The 13,664-nt window shown below is 46.8% G+C and overlaps 6 protein-coding genes across 6 annotated transcripts; 3 read left to right on the plus strand and 3 right to left on the minus strand.

Annotated features, from left to right (window-relative positions):
• Positions 1-165: 165 nt before the first annotated feature.
• N7519_007872 (uncharacterized protein) lies at positions 166-1,062 on the minus strand (the record flags this gene model as incomplete). Its single annotated transcript, XM_057294648.1, has 1 exon — positions 166-1,062. The coding sequence occupies one exon, from the start codon at positions 1,060-1,062 to the stop codon at positions 166-168; it is 897 nt and encodes a 298-aa protein (XP_057149459.1).
• A 1,711-nt stretch (positions 1,063-2,773) lies between these two features.
• N7519_007873 (uncharacterized protein) lies at positions 2,774-4,004 on the minus strand (the record flags this gene model as incomplete). Its single annotated transcript, XM_057294649.1, has 6 exons — positions 2,774-3,020; positions 3,076-3,219; positions 3,277-3,441; positions 3,514-3,714; positions 3,768-3,887; positions 3,946-4,004. The coding sequence occupies 6 exons, from the start codon at positions 4,002-4,004 to the stop codon at positions 2,774-2,776; spliced, it is 936 nt and encodes a 311-aa protein (XP_057149460.1).
• Positions 4,005-5,313: 1,309 nt separating this feature from the next.
• On the plus strand, positions 5,314-7,782 carry pfa4 (putative palmitoyltransferase with autoacylation activity Pfa4; the record flags this gene model as incomplete). Its single annotated transcript, XM_057294650.1, has 6 exons — positions 5,314-5,635; positions 6,474-6,615; positions 6,665-6,836; positions 6,884-7,183; positions 7,238-7,316; positions 7,370-7,782. The coding sequence occupies 6 exons, from the start codon at positions 5,314-5,316 to the stop codon at positions 7,780-7,782; spliced, it is 1,428 nt and encodes a 475-aa protein (XP_057149461.1).
• A 29-nt stretch (positions 7,783-7,811) lies between these two features.
• On the minus strand, positions 7,812-8,758 carry N7519_007875 (class I SAM-dependent methyltransferase; the record flags this gene model as incomplete). Its single annotated transcript, XM_057294651.1, has 3 exons — positions 7,812-8,313; positions 8,376-8,665; positions 8,714-8,758. The coding sequence occupies 3 exons, from the start codon at positions 8,756-8,758 to the stop codon at positions 7,812-7,814; spliced, it is 837 nt and encodes a 278-aa protein (XP_057149462.1).
• Positions 8,759-9,973: 1,215 nt separating this feature from the next.
• On the plus strand, positions 9,974-11,810 carry N7519_007876 (uncharacterized protein; the record flags this gene model as incomplete). The annotated part of the gene is made up of 8 exons (XM_057294652.1): positions 9,974-10,056; positions 10,120-10,148; positions 10,212-10,321; positions 10,398-10,423; positions 10,483-10,618; positions 10,922-11,291; positions 11,355-11,638; positions 11,694-11,810. 8 exons carry the CDS (start codon positions 9,974-9,976, stop codon positions 11,808-11,810), a joined length of 1,155 nt encoding a protein of 384 aa, XP_057149463.1.
• A 425-nt stretch (positions 11,811-12,235) lies between these two features.
• Positions 12,236-13,369, plus strand: N7519_007877 (uncharacterized protein; the record flags this gene model as incomplete). The annotated part of the gene is made up of 1 exon (XM_057294653.1): positions 12,236-13,369. One exon carries the CDS (start codon positions 12,236-12,238, stop codon positions 13,367-13,369), a length of 1,134 nt encoding a protein of 377 aa, XP_057149464.1.
• Positions 13,370-13,664: the final 295 nt, after the last annotated feature.

The following is a 13,664-nucleotide window of genomic DNA, read 5'->3' on the forward strand; positions in this document are numbered from 1 at the left end:
GAGACCACCCACTAAGCATATGATGAAAGCCGTAGCAATAGATGCGATGGAAAAGACCCGCCAAGATATCAGCTCAGCGCGAGTTGCGAAAGGAAAATCCCATCTATCCGGGAAAAGGTTACCGTTAGCTTATAGGGACAACCGCAGCAAAAGAAAAGTTCAGTCTTACGCGGCCACATGAATCCCGCAGTAAAGAAGAGCAGTGAGACTGCATATCACATCAAAGATAAAGATTTCAAATGGCTCTTTGAGAAGATCATTACCACCTCCCTCATTGATTGTCTCGAGACGTTCAATATCTCTGCGTAAGAAAGGCGTTCGAACGGTCTTCCAGAAGACAGACACCCAGTTATCCTCGTTGACGAGAGCACGCACATGAACCCATCCGGTGGAATTATCCTCTATCATATTGCGTACCTCAATAGGTATATCATCACGGTTACATCGTAGATTAACTGCGATAGACGTGCCCATGTCTTTGGGCTTATACCACCATACCCCATATATTAAAATAGCACAGCTCACATAGGCAAGAGTTGACAATTCGATGGGGGATACCGGTAGATCGTACGCCCATCTTGTGATGACGTTGCATAAAAACCAGGTGCTTTGAAGGACGGTAAAGAACTTCGCAAACGAGTCTGCTTTCGCTCGATCTTCGATATCCTGGTCTCGAAAGTCTGAACAGTGGACCATACCGGCCTGGATGAGAGGTTCTATTTTGTGGGGCTGTATTGTGTAGATCCATTGATCCTGTGTCTGCAACACTAGTCCGCCAGCGATGACACAGAAGCATTGACGGAGCGTCCATTCGGTGTGGACAGGATGTAGATCCACGTGATCTAAGTCTTGGACTTGTTCAAGCGGCCTAGCCCGTTGTGATAGCCATAGTTTTGGCTCTGATGATTCCGTGTCTCGTGTTTTCTGTGCCTTGTTGCAGATTTTCTGCAAATTTCTCGCCTCTGCGAGCTGACCGGTCGCTCGCAGGAAGGTAACCTCAGGGGCTAAGATAACTAGAACCCACTCACGTATCTTACTAAGTGTACATCTTGCAATGGACATATTGCGGGGAGGAACGTCCATGTGAAGAAGAGTCCATGTGCAGGCAAAAATTGTTGACAAACAAGTCCACAAGATGTCCCATGCCGAGCGACTGTTCCCGTCCAACTGCCAGCTCAACAGAGGTGCCGAGCTAGACGCCATACATTGGCCCACAAAAACGGACAACAAAATAGGGATGCGTATGGAGCCCAGGGCAGATCCATCCATCGATGAAGGTTATTGCAGATAAGCCGCTTCTAGTGGAAGACGCGGGCGTTATGGCCAGGAAGTTGCTGATTGTCGAAAGAGAGGGGTACAGGGGTAGGTACCGTGTGTCTTACTAGTTTCGTATAAAATACACGATCCTTGGTACTGATGTCGTATTATAAAATACATGCACTACGCGCTCAAAATAACACCCAATCAGAACTCGCATGTACTATTTTCCGCGAAGTCCAAAGAGGTCAAACCGAATTCGAAAACTACTATACAGTCAACAGTCTTCCTGAACAGAGTGGCTTCTCAGTTATCGGCCTTGAAAGAAGCCTCCAAGGCCTTCTTCGCCTTTTCTGCGTCCATATCATTCGGATAAATGATGCATTTTGTCAGAATCCGGTGACTGTCCTTCTGAGCTTCTAAGGTTCTTTCTTCACCTTTGCGTTCCCCGCGCCCTTATTTGCTTAAATAACAATCTCATGTTGATTTTTGCTAAGGGTTGCACCGTTGTCTAATCTGAAGTTCTTCTAATCATAGCTCTAGGACGGGTGAAGGCGACCCTTTAGTCGTATTCTCAGTTTTCTTGAATATTTTCGCCCACAGAATCCCATCGGTGAATGCACAAAGGGTTTTACTCGCTTGCTTTGGAGATTTTCGTGTTCGTTCAGCCCCAAACTTCGCTTGCTGCAAAAAAATAGAATTGAGGAATACAGACTTGTCTGAGTTTGGTCGGGGAACCGATACAGTATGGATAGATGAATGATTTCATTTAGCTGACCCCTCGGGAGTTGAAATCCTGAATTGAGGTACAAGTGTCATTATTTTCTTTCAACCTATGGCGTAATGTCAAGCTACTTGTAGTCGCGGTAGATCACCTCTCTTCAGACTAGTGGAGTGACAGCAGCCTAACAAGTAGCCACTCCTACGGTCCTAGACGTCGCCATATTGCTCTTTTGGGTACCTGTTGGATGCCTGTGGCATTGCCATATGATAGAACCCGGATAGTTTGATAGTTCTGTCTCCTGCTTCCTCTCCCCTCTCTCTTCTGGTCCGTCTGTCTCAATAAATACAGTGTTTTCTCTATTGACTCTTTATTGTATCGAATCTCTATGAGCACCCTACGGTGTCGTAATATAATGTAACGTCCACAGTATAAGTATATGTAATATGGTATATATTACAATATTCAAATTTTTGACGGGTTTTGGGCCAAGGGTCGAAACCCAACCCGCGATTTTGGCGAGGTCTATACAACAGAAACTAAGACGGTGGTAAATTTTCTGATTTAGCGAAAATGAAAGGCCTATCTAGATCTGACAATTTGTGCGGACAAAATTATTAAGCAAAACAACAGCTTTTCTGTCTCGTTCCCGCGGTAAAAAGGCGGGAGTATCCTCATCTTGCCTGACACTATACAGTCCTATATAAATCACTGACGTGGGATCCAACTCATTCCCTTGTGCGACGGATCGACACATACCAGCTTCCCATTTGGAATAAAGAACAATTCTCGCCGTTAATCTCCGAGAGGATAGCAATGTAGGATTTGGCCAGCTGCTAAGGGATCAGTGACTTGAAACGAGAATGGAGGGGAGCTCAAGCCCATACAATAGAAAGAAGCATCTTTGCTAGCCAAGAACACGAAGCTGGGGGCCACTTCACTAGGCTGCCCAGGCCGGCCAAGTTGCTTGTCTGATCCCCATCCTTCCATTGACTTGGGATCCCTTGTATCCACTTGAATCGGTGTATAAATCGCACCGGGGCTGTCAAGAGGCATTAGAATATGAGACATGTCAGGGAAATTGACTGCTGACTTACGCAACAGCATTCACGCGAATACCCTTCGGAATTAATTGCAATGCTAGGGATCTGGTGAATCCAACAATGGCGCCTTTCGTGGAAGCGTAGTCGACCATACTGCTCGAGCCACGGAACGTGACAACAGACGTATTGTTAATAATCCTGTGTGCTTGAAGTCAGTTGACAGCGGTGACGAAAGGAAGACGCAGTATGCCTTACGAGTCTCCCTTTGACATGTGCGGGAGTGCATATTTCGTGATAGCAAACATTTGCAGGATGTTGGTTCGGAAGAGGTCCTCGACCTGGTCAAGGTCAATTTGCGTAAAGTCTTTGCATATATATTGCTGAGAGGCATTATTGACAAGAACATTGATTTTCTCGAACCTGTAACAAGAGAAAAAGGGTTGAAGTCAGTAACTAACTTAGCGCCAGAAGAAAAGGATATCGCCTGCATACCTATCCACATGCTCTTTGACCGCTCTCTCGCACGTCTGGTTCTTCCGTAAATCGCCTGGGATTAGAAGGCAGCTGCGATCCTCGTTTTCAACTAATCCCTTTGTTTTCTCTGCATCTTCCTGCTCCTGCGGAAGGTAGACAATGGTGATATCGGCACCTTCCCTCGCCATCAACACCGCGACGGAACGGCCTATGCCTGAGCTTCTAGATGTCAGTAGAGAACCCAAAAGCAGGAACAAAAAATGGCCACTAACTCGCCCCCGGTAATTAGAACCTTCTTGTCTTTCAGCTTGTTTGAGCCTACGTACTCGACGAATCCGTGGCTCGACTCAAGTCTGGAAGATTCACTCGGTGGCGCCATGCCCTTCTCTAGACTATTGTCAACTAAGCATCTATCACAAGTATAGTTTCTTTATTGAGCCAAAAACTTACCCCGGTTTGCTCTGGGCCTGTTCTGACTCGGGGGCCTGGAATGACCCATCATCACCCATTTGCGACATTTTGGTATAGAGAGAAATATGCGGTAGTTTTCCGGCTCCAGAGCAAAGAAATAATTAAATAATTCGAATAAAAGGTTAGTGTACTTTAAATAAGGAAAACTGGATGTGACTGTGATTATTTACTATTTCATCAACAATGCATCATTTTATAGGCATATCTAGATTTGACCAGCACCGGGAACTAAGATGTGGACACAGAACTACTTTGAAGCGAAAAAAAAAGAGCTAGATTCCTTGAATCTAACGTCACCATTTACCTGGTCATTTGAGTGAACGCTCTGTAAAATGTGGGTCCCCACTAAACCGCCACAGTCGTGCAAAGCAAGCTTTCCGTCCTTCCTGTACAGGTTCTCATATTTGTCAATAAGAGGGAGTTACGCGCCATTTTGGTACAACAGCAAGTTTTTTATCGAAGCGTCACTGCGAGACAGCTACCCGAACCTACCGAACTTAGCCAGAACCAGGAACCCCAAGAACCAAGCCCTCAAGCCAAAAAAGACACCGTTCAGTTCACTATCCCTCCGCATCGGCAGGTAGCTCATAGGGTAGCTCATGGAATTGACTTTTTGGTTTCATTTGTGTCCAATCAACAGAATGCGCCCACGGCTAAAGATATAATGCAGAAAACCCATTGGTAGAGTGGCGTATTCGGCAGTATGCATACAATCAGCAAAAAATAAGATAGATACCCGCCGATTTTTTTGTAGCCGTCCAGTCAAAGTTTTGAAGGGGTCTTCGGCTCGTCGATCAAAGACTGACGTATGTCGCACTTGGCTTTACTCCAGTCAAGCAAGTTTTCTTGAACGCTAGCTACATGTGACTACTTTTGACCAGTGAGATAATTGACCTGTCAGAACTACGTCCCCGAAGTTTCAGGAGGCAACATATTTAGTTCCAAGGTTGGTAGTTGTTCTCCTCATAACCTATTTTACGAATATCATTTTAGTTGATTATACCTAGTGGGTCGCTTCCCAGATACGTTACCTAGGAGTGGCCCTAATTAGTTAACAAAAACGAAGGTGTCCCTATCGAATTTCCCCTGCTCCGCAACAGAATGCGTAAGACATAGAAAACAAGCGGAATACCAAAATGTCCTTTCAACCACACCTGGGCAGTACTCGTACGATGATGTAATATATTCATAGGTCACGTGCCTCTTTAGAGAAGCCTACGTCAACCTCGTTGATTAGTTTACAGAAACGGATTCCTGCATTACAATTTACCAGTAGAGTGGTCACTTTGACAGGATCGTAAAGTTTCTATATTAGGGTCCTTGAGACTCCATATACGTGAAGCCAATATGGCATCCAACACTCTCTTCCGATTATCACTCCCCGCAACAGCAACAACTTTCTCTGTCGGCTTCTTAGGTCTTGGTGCCTTTCACTTCCTTACGCCCGTTCAGATCTGTGGATTCTTCGGTTTGCCATGTCCTTCCTTTAAGCTCCCAACGCATGTTACTGTGATGGGAAAAGATTGCCACGATGAACAAGTAGACCCAGCGGCTCTTCCGTTCATCTATGCAAACGGAGGGCGGGAGCTGATGTTGAGCATTGCTTTCGGGATCATGGGGTTGCAGCACAACCGAGAAGGGGATGAGTGCTTTGATGTATGGGGTATCTGTACGTTTGCCTGCTTTGGAGTTAAGAGACTATTTGCTGATAGACTGCGGGGACAGGTAGCAGCGCAGATAGACGCGTATATCGTCTGGACGTACGGTGGAGTAAAGTATGGAGGGTGGAAAGGAAGGTGGATCATGCATTCCTTTGGAGGTATAGTTGTGGGACTTCTTGCTTGGAATCAGTGGTTTTATTGATGCTGCGCATCTAGTATCAATTCAATCAATGACAACAATATTTCGCACCTGAGTGGTATCTAGCATGGTGTCCCAGGACTGGAAAAGATTATGTGATCAATTGTAGAGATACCTACCTAGTTACCTACCTACCTAGGTAGGTATCCATGGATCCATGGATAGAGGTGGTGATTCCTAAGGGGCGGTCGTTTGTAGTGTTTGCATCCTTTGCAGGATCTACGCAACTCTGAAAGCTGATTTGTAGCTCATAACGAGCTTTCATGCAGTTTCCAACGGTTATTATAATAAACCTATGATAGACTCAGCTTTCGGCGTCGTTTTCACGCGAGGCCGGACACAGCCGCGTTAGTCAGCATAGCCACCGGGCCAGCCAGTCCTGATAAACAACACGTCGAACTTTATGCGTCGGCAGCTTCTCAGCCTTGCTCACTTAAACAGCTGAAGACGCTGAAATGTTGGCGCGGACTTTTCAATAACTCAACTCGCGGTTCCCGCTGTTAGTGCGCTGATCGCCTTCCTCGCCTACACATCACAGTACTTCTTTCTGCATTTTGAGTCTGTGCCACTCACAAGGGACGAAACTTGGAAAATCAATATCTTCGCCCTGTGCATCTGGATATGCTATTACCGAACCTGCTTTGTAGATCCCGGTCGACTTCCCAAGGCTGAAGAGCGACCGAAACCCAAAGAGCAAGAAGGTGACGCACACGGTGGTCGCCAGCGATGGTGCCTTAGATGCGAAGCTTACAAACCGCCTCGTGCTCACCACTGCAAGACTTGTAAAAGGTTCGATGGGGAATGTCTGATGTGGAGACTTTTGCTGATCTTCTTCCAGATGCATTCCCAAAATGGATCATCATTGCCCCTGGACCTCGAACTGCGTCTCGCATTTTACCCTCCCACATTTCATGCGGTTTTTGTTTTATGCAACTGTTGGAATGTTCTACCTGGAGACTCTTCTTTGGCAGCGTGCCTCATTTGTATGGAAGAACAGCCACATGCCAAGCGTAAGTAACTCGAATGCTTTACTGTTCATGCCGCTAATGTTGAATAGTATCTCGGCCCGACATTGGGGCAGCTCATCCACTTGTTTGTACTGCTTGTGGTAAATACCCTCACAGCTTTCGCTCTCTTTGTCCTCCTGCTTAGGAGTATATGGGCGATTGCATCTAACACAACCACCATTGAAACTTGGGAAATCGAGAGACATGCTACTCTTGTCCGCCGAGCCCGTGTGCTGGGCGGGTATCTTGAGGGTCCTGGGGGAATTCGCGTTCGCATAAAAAAGCAGGAATACCCCTACGACATTGGGATTTGGGCCAACATTAAGCAAAGTATGGGCGGGAGCGCGAATGTGAGTATGCCTGTTCGTGTTCCAGATGAAACATGTGCGCTAATATCTCTCCAGTTTATAAGCTGGTTCTGGCCTCTGGCCGCAACACCTGATCGTCGGTCTGGCTGGGAATTCGAGACCAATGACTTTGAGGGTGAGTGGTCGAGCCAGCATTCTGGCTTTTCGATTACTGATCATTCTTGTTAGATCCTGGCGTGTCATGGCCACCGCCAGACCCAGATCGAATCCCGATGCCGGCCAGTGCAAGGCCACCAAGCAATGTCAGCATGCCTACATACGCAACTATTCAGGACGAGATTGATGCCTTCAACCGTCGGAAACAGGAAGACATGAAGCGATTCCAGCAAAGCTCGGGTCTACAACGTCGCAAGCCATTTCACGATCGGTACAAGAAAGGCGACTACGCTCAAAGAGATAGCGAGGAGTCCGAATCTGACTCTGAGGGGTACTCGGACGAGGGAGAAGAGTCCTGGCGAAACGCCGAAGGAGAACGACTACGCGACTTCGGTGTGGATGAGGAAGCAGAATTCTATGATGAGGAAGACATCCCTCTTGGTGTTCTCATTGAGCGACGAAAGCAGCAGCAATCTGCTAACTAAATCCTTTCCAACGAAACCCATCTGAATCATTAGATCTTCTTCGCAATACCCCTCAGTCGCACATATCCCAGCCACTGGCTCCCATCTTCAACACGAGTAACCACGTCCTGGAGAACACCGCAAATCTGCTGCACTACGCCATCCCGCTTTTCCTCGGGTAGCACATCCAGGAACTGGGCTCCCATCAGTCTAACCCATCCCTCCAATCCACCCTTGGCGTCAGTGGTGAGCTTTGTTGGGCGGTACTCGAGCTCGACATTTTCAACCTTGAACCCGATCTCTTCAAGAGCATTTCTCATCCACGTATCAGATGGGAAGAACCAGGGGCTTGTCTCTCTGGCTTGTTCGACAGGGATGCCCTGCTGCACCAGAGCGTAAACAAGAGCCGTCTTAACCTCAGCAACGTTACCATGTCCGCCCATCTCAAACACATATGTACCACCCGGCTTCAGACAGCCGTAGATTGCGCGGAGTGTCGACATGCGCGTCGACTCGTCGCGTAAGATCCAGTGGAGAGCTGCGTTGGAGATTCTGTCTACTGTTAGAAGTCGAGTTCATCCATCGGACACCTTGTATTATAATTAATGACATACACTTTATCCCATGATCCATTCACAATGGAGGTTTCTTTCTCCAGGTACCGGCAATCCACGACACGGAAGCTAGCCTTAGAGCTTGCGTAGTCTTTGTTGGCAGACTCGATCATGGACGCAGACGAATCAATGCCCAAGACGGAGTCGATGGCGGGGAGGAAATTTGCTGTGAATTTCCCATCGCCGCAACCGACATCGAGGACCTTGTCTCTTGGCTTGGGGTCCAGAGAGGCGAGGAGTTTTCCGGTGAGTTTCGCGGAGTGCACGAAGGATGCAGATGCGGAGTATGCCTAGACTTCTTAGTTATGGAACAGGCACAGTATCGTGGGAATACGTACTTCGACTGACCAGTGGTCTTTAGGACCCTCGGTATTGGACGCCATGGTGTATTTGACGGATGACAGTATGGGGAAGTGGAGAAGTCGTCTTGGCGTGGAATGAGGGACGGGAAAAGGAGAGATGAGAGTTGATCAAACACGTGAATGTTTCAAAGGTTGTGTCCCTCTGAACTCTCGATTTGCTTGTCATTGGGAAGTTTGATGGCCTCTCTTATATGTTTTCTCTGTACAGGGGGTAGTTGTTCGATGTAGTAAAACGAGGCCGATATCGGACCGGAGATATACTTGACCCCATGCGCCCTATGGAAGTTCTGGAACATTTCTCTTTTGCAATAGCATAGAGATGATAGGATAGTAATATCCGAAACTGGGCAGCTTTGTATGGGCCGTAGGAGTTTCACTAACCAACCCGATTGAGACGCGGTATCCCACATGCTCACGGAGACAAGGCTCTATAATCACAAGCCAGGATAAAAGGCATCGCTGCCTTCTATAACCGTGTCCAGCCTATCCACACCTATGTACCTGGTATTGGTAGCGGATCCCATATTATCACTGGATCCCAGACTGCAAAATTAGGTACCTTTTGTATGGAGTTTCCATACAAAAGGTACTTAAACGTATATCGGTACAAAATCATTCTTCTCGACCGTTGAAAAGGTTTAGAGATATAACAAGACATATCTACGTTGCAAATGGTGTCCTGATTATACGCTACTGACTATAGTAAGAAAGTCCCAGTGTGTGATGTAAGAGTATCGTTATGCGATATACGTGGTTCTAGTTTTTAGTGCTCTTTCCACTTCGATATAATACAATTCAGGATTAATTTTAATAACAGATCGATTTAAATAGACTGATATTAGGCTTAGCCATTTTACTTTTCCTTTCGCTAGTTTAAGACTTAAGTTATGCTCATATCATGATTAAGTACCTTTTGTATGGAGTTGCCATACAAAAGATAACTAATTTGCAAATCTGCGATCCTTTGAAAATCTACACCAATGCCGGGTAGATGTTGGTGGGCTTAACACGATTACAACTCCCATCCTTTCTTCCTCGAATTGTTCAAATAATCAAAACCGAGACATGACGCAATGACGTCGGGCGCGGGTATACGGCAATGACGGGAAGATTCCTTGAGTTCCACTATTTTCACTGGACAAAATCCACACATCCCTACGAAATATATATTAGCAAGTGAGATCCAACAAGGTCCTTTGTATTGAAAAGCGCACCTCTTCTAACCAATCAAAAATCATGTCTTACCAAGGCCATTGCAATTGCGAGAGTATTCGCATCACTCTTCCCGAGCAGCCAGACAAGTCATGTGTTTGCCATTGGTATGGACTTGGACTGCAGTATACTCATTGTGGCAAATGAACTAAATTGAATTTTCAATGCAGCGATTGCTGCAAGAGATCTGGTGGTGGTGGTAAGTGCATTTGCTAAGTCTAGCAATCACGTTGGAATATGTATTTTGCTTACAGTCACTTAGCATTCTCTGTCAACTACTTCGTCAGTGAAGATGAAATGACTGTCGACGATCCGAATGCGACATTGAAGGTCTACGAAGACAAGAAGTCTGTAACTGGCAATGCTGTGAAGGTAAAGGAATGGCTCTTTTGTCAAGCTATATAGTGTTTATCGCATTCGAACGAAGGCTAACGTGACCTCCGAATAGCGACATTTCTGTTCGGCCTGCGGCAGGTAGGGATGATCTTAAAGCTGGTCCAGCTAGTATTAACAATAGCTGACATCCATCACAGCCCTGTGTACACCAAGTCACCCATAGCCGCTGGGAAGGTCTTCCTCAAGGCTTCCTTGTTCGATACCGTCACCCCTCCTGCAGCTGAGAGGTTCCTCACTAAGCAATACGAGTGGGTGAATCTTGAGCAATCAACGGTGAAGCTATGATCGAGTTGATATCTGGAGGAAATGTACACAAATAAGCCGAATGTATTTATGCGATGGTGTAATTGCTCAAAGCCTATTATTGAACAATTTTAAACACATCCATGGATGCGTAAAATGTTGTACCTCACGTTTATATCCTTTTCTATATAATATAGCATTAGTCTTAGTCGTATGATGTTCAGTAAAGTTAGGAGTAGATAACCTGAGCAAAATGCGGGGCCAACGTCGATCCGCAGATAACCTGTTTCGGCCCTTCACCCTTAAGACGGGAAAAAGCACACCACGCCATAGCCATGCTATTGTATCCGGGGTGATACCACTCGCGAAAACATGACAGAAAGCTCTGCTCAAGATTCTGGTCCTAGACAACCATCGGGTGTCATTTTGCGGAACGCCCGACCGCCCAACGACAACGACATGGATACCCGCGAAGCGCTCGAGCTCCAACAGACCCAAACACAGGAAGACAACGAGCTAAACTACTCAACGCCATCTGCGTCCTCCGGCGATGAATATCGCGTTGTAACGCGTCGCACCACATCGCATGCCGATGCGCAGCGGCGCCAACAAGCTCGAAAGGGGACATGGGGGAAGCTCACTCAGCTTTGGACGCATAATGTTACTCTAACGGTGCCACATAAGAGTAGTCGAGATTACTTTGGTGCGTATCGCGCCGACTATGGCTGACTTGCCGATCTGGGGAAATTCTAACTTGGGCCCGCAGCTTTGGAGAGAACATTCCTTGCGTATATCCGTACCTCCCTTGTTGTTGCGCAGCAAGGCGTGCTTATTGCGCAGCTGTTCCGTCTGCAGGCGGCGGAGGCGTTGGCGGACCGGCTTGGGTTTCGTCGGGTCGGTACACCCCTCTCGGTCGCATGTCACTGTGTGGCCATTCTTGTTGCTTTGGTTGGGGCGTATCGATTCTGGAGGCAGCAGAGTGCTATTGCTAGGGGTAGGATCTTTGCTGGAGGGTGGGAATTGAATTCTGTGGGGATATTACTGGGTTGTGTGAGTATACAACATGCAGATACTTGGCCTTGGAGATGTAACTGACACAAGCTAGATCACTCTAACGGTGTTGATTGTGTCTATTGCTATGGTGGTCGAGACTCCTACAGACACGTGGGGGATTTGTTCGACGAATATTGGGTGGGTGAATGAATGGTGGCACGGGCTATAGAAGATATAGGCGAGTTCGTATTCGCGCTGTCTTGGCGGGTCCAGCCATTCAAGCATCTTAGCTTGGTATAGTTAAAATAATTCTAATGATATCCGTCAATGTTGTTCTCTCGTAGTCGGAAGCCATGTTTCACTTGATAAGAACGGTTTTGCGACTAAGACGGAGACCAACTGCACAGCCCCCCTTAACACGATATTACATGCAGCTGTTGAGATATCAAACCCAATCAGATGACTATCGAATGTGACTCCACCTGTTGCGCCCGATACAAAACAGGACATTTAATCTGATGCTTCGGCCTTGGCATGTCTCGTATTCAACAATATATTATAACTCCCGGCCCCTGAAGACAAATCACACATACACTGACCTTGGGGGTTCATGTCAACACACCACCACTGACCTGAACAATTATCCTATCCAACATGTCAACCCTCAACGAGGCCCTATCAAAACAACACCGCCTATCCATCTGGCATGTCTACCACAAAGGCGACGAGCACATCACAATAACACCATTCATAAACCCGAAAAAGGAGTTCGGACTCAACAAGAAGAGTCACAAAAAACTCGCAGCTGAATACCCCCAAACCCCAGACCGAAACAACGAATCTAACAGTTATTTCGTGCACCATCCAACTCTGCTATTCCACAATGCGCCACGGACTCTCCGTCGCGGAAACAAGAAAACCGGAACACCGGTCTGTCTAATAAAATGCGGGGCATTTTGGCTGAACTGGAAAATCCAGTTCGGGGATAATCTGAAGGACGTTATTGATCCTAGAGGCGTGGTGAAATGGGAATGTCGGAGTAACCCGAATAACACAACGCTAAACGATGATCGTGCTTTGAAGGGGTATAAGGTCCGCACGTGGAGGGTGTGGGGGGAGAGTGGGAAAAGATACCACCGTCAGGTAAATGCGCAACGGAAGGAAAACAAGAATACGGAAGCCATGGATGGTGATCCTGTTGAGATGGAGAAAGTCACTGAAGATGGGAAACACGATTTGAGTTATTCACAAAAGCAAGACCCCAGCCCTCCTTCTTACTCTGCCGCACCACAGACGACTATACCACAACCAGCTGTCGCTGAAGAGGCAGTCCGTCTCAACTGGAGTTCTCCGTTTTCGTTGAATACTCGACGCTATAGCTTCGAATACGCCAATGTCAAGTTCTTCTGGAAAGGGACGAGAGATGTCCATCCGGATAAACAATGGACGAAGTGGCTTATGCCATTTAGTCACTTGAAGCTGATTGCCAGACTTCCTGGGATTGAAGGTGAAGATATCCTCGTTGGGCAATACACACCAAGCTTCGCGTGGCGGAAGTTTGGCGAGTTGTGGATTTTCGATTCTGTTGTAGCCAAGCTACTTGGTGAAGTCGGTTCTCCCACTTTGACTGGGCAAGGTGTAGTTGATGAAATGCGGGATATTCGGAAGACTCGATTGTATGAATTGATCATGGCGACGGCCATGTGTATGATAATTGGCGAGGCGCAGAAAAGGGAGATTCTCATAGCGTTGCTTGCGATGGCTGCGGAGGGGGGAAGTTCGAATTAGATAAACTACAATATTGAGTAATGGATAATTCTGCATGGAATCTATGTGAAAGATACGAATATATACTCAAGGTGTGTGATTTCTCACGGACTGCACCAGAGGCAATCCAATTCCTGGGCGTAACGAAATCTTTTCGGAGTGGCAGAATTGCATGATTCGATCAAGTTCATAACGCTCGTAGTTTATCATCTCAGCTAAATAATACATATATGTACATGATGTCTGTGCCATCCTTCCGCTGGTATCATACATGAGGCGCCATTAATACCAAAGATCCATAATGACCGCGGTGTTG

This window comes from Penicillium mononematosum, assembly GCF_028829835.1.
Source record: "Penicillium mononematosum strain IBT 11891 chromosome Unknown utg000003l:1.0-8172316.0:1.0-8177699.0, whole genome shotgun sequence".
Lineage (NCBI taxonomy): Eukaryota > Fungi > Ascomycota > Eurotiomycetes > Eurotiales > Aspergillaceae > Penicillium > Penicillium mononematosum.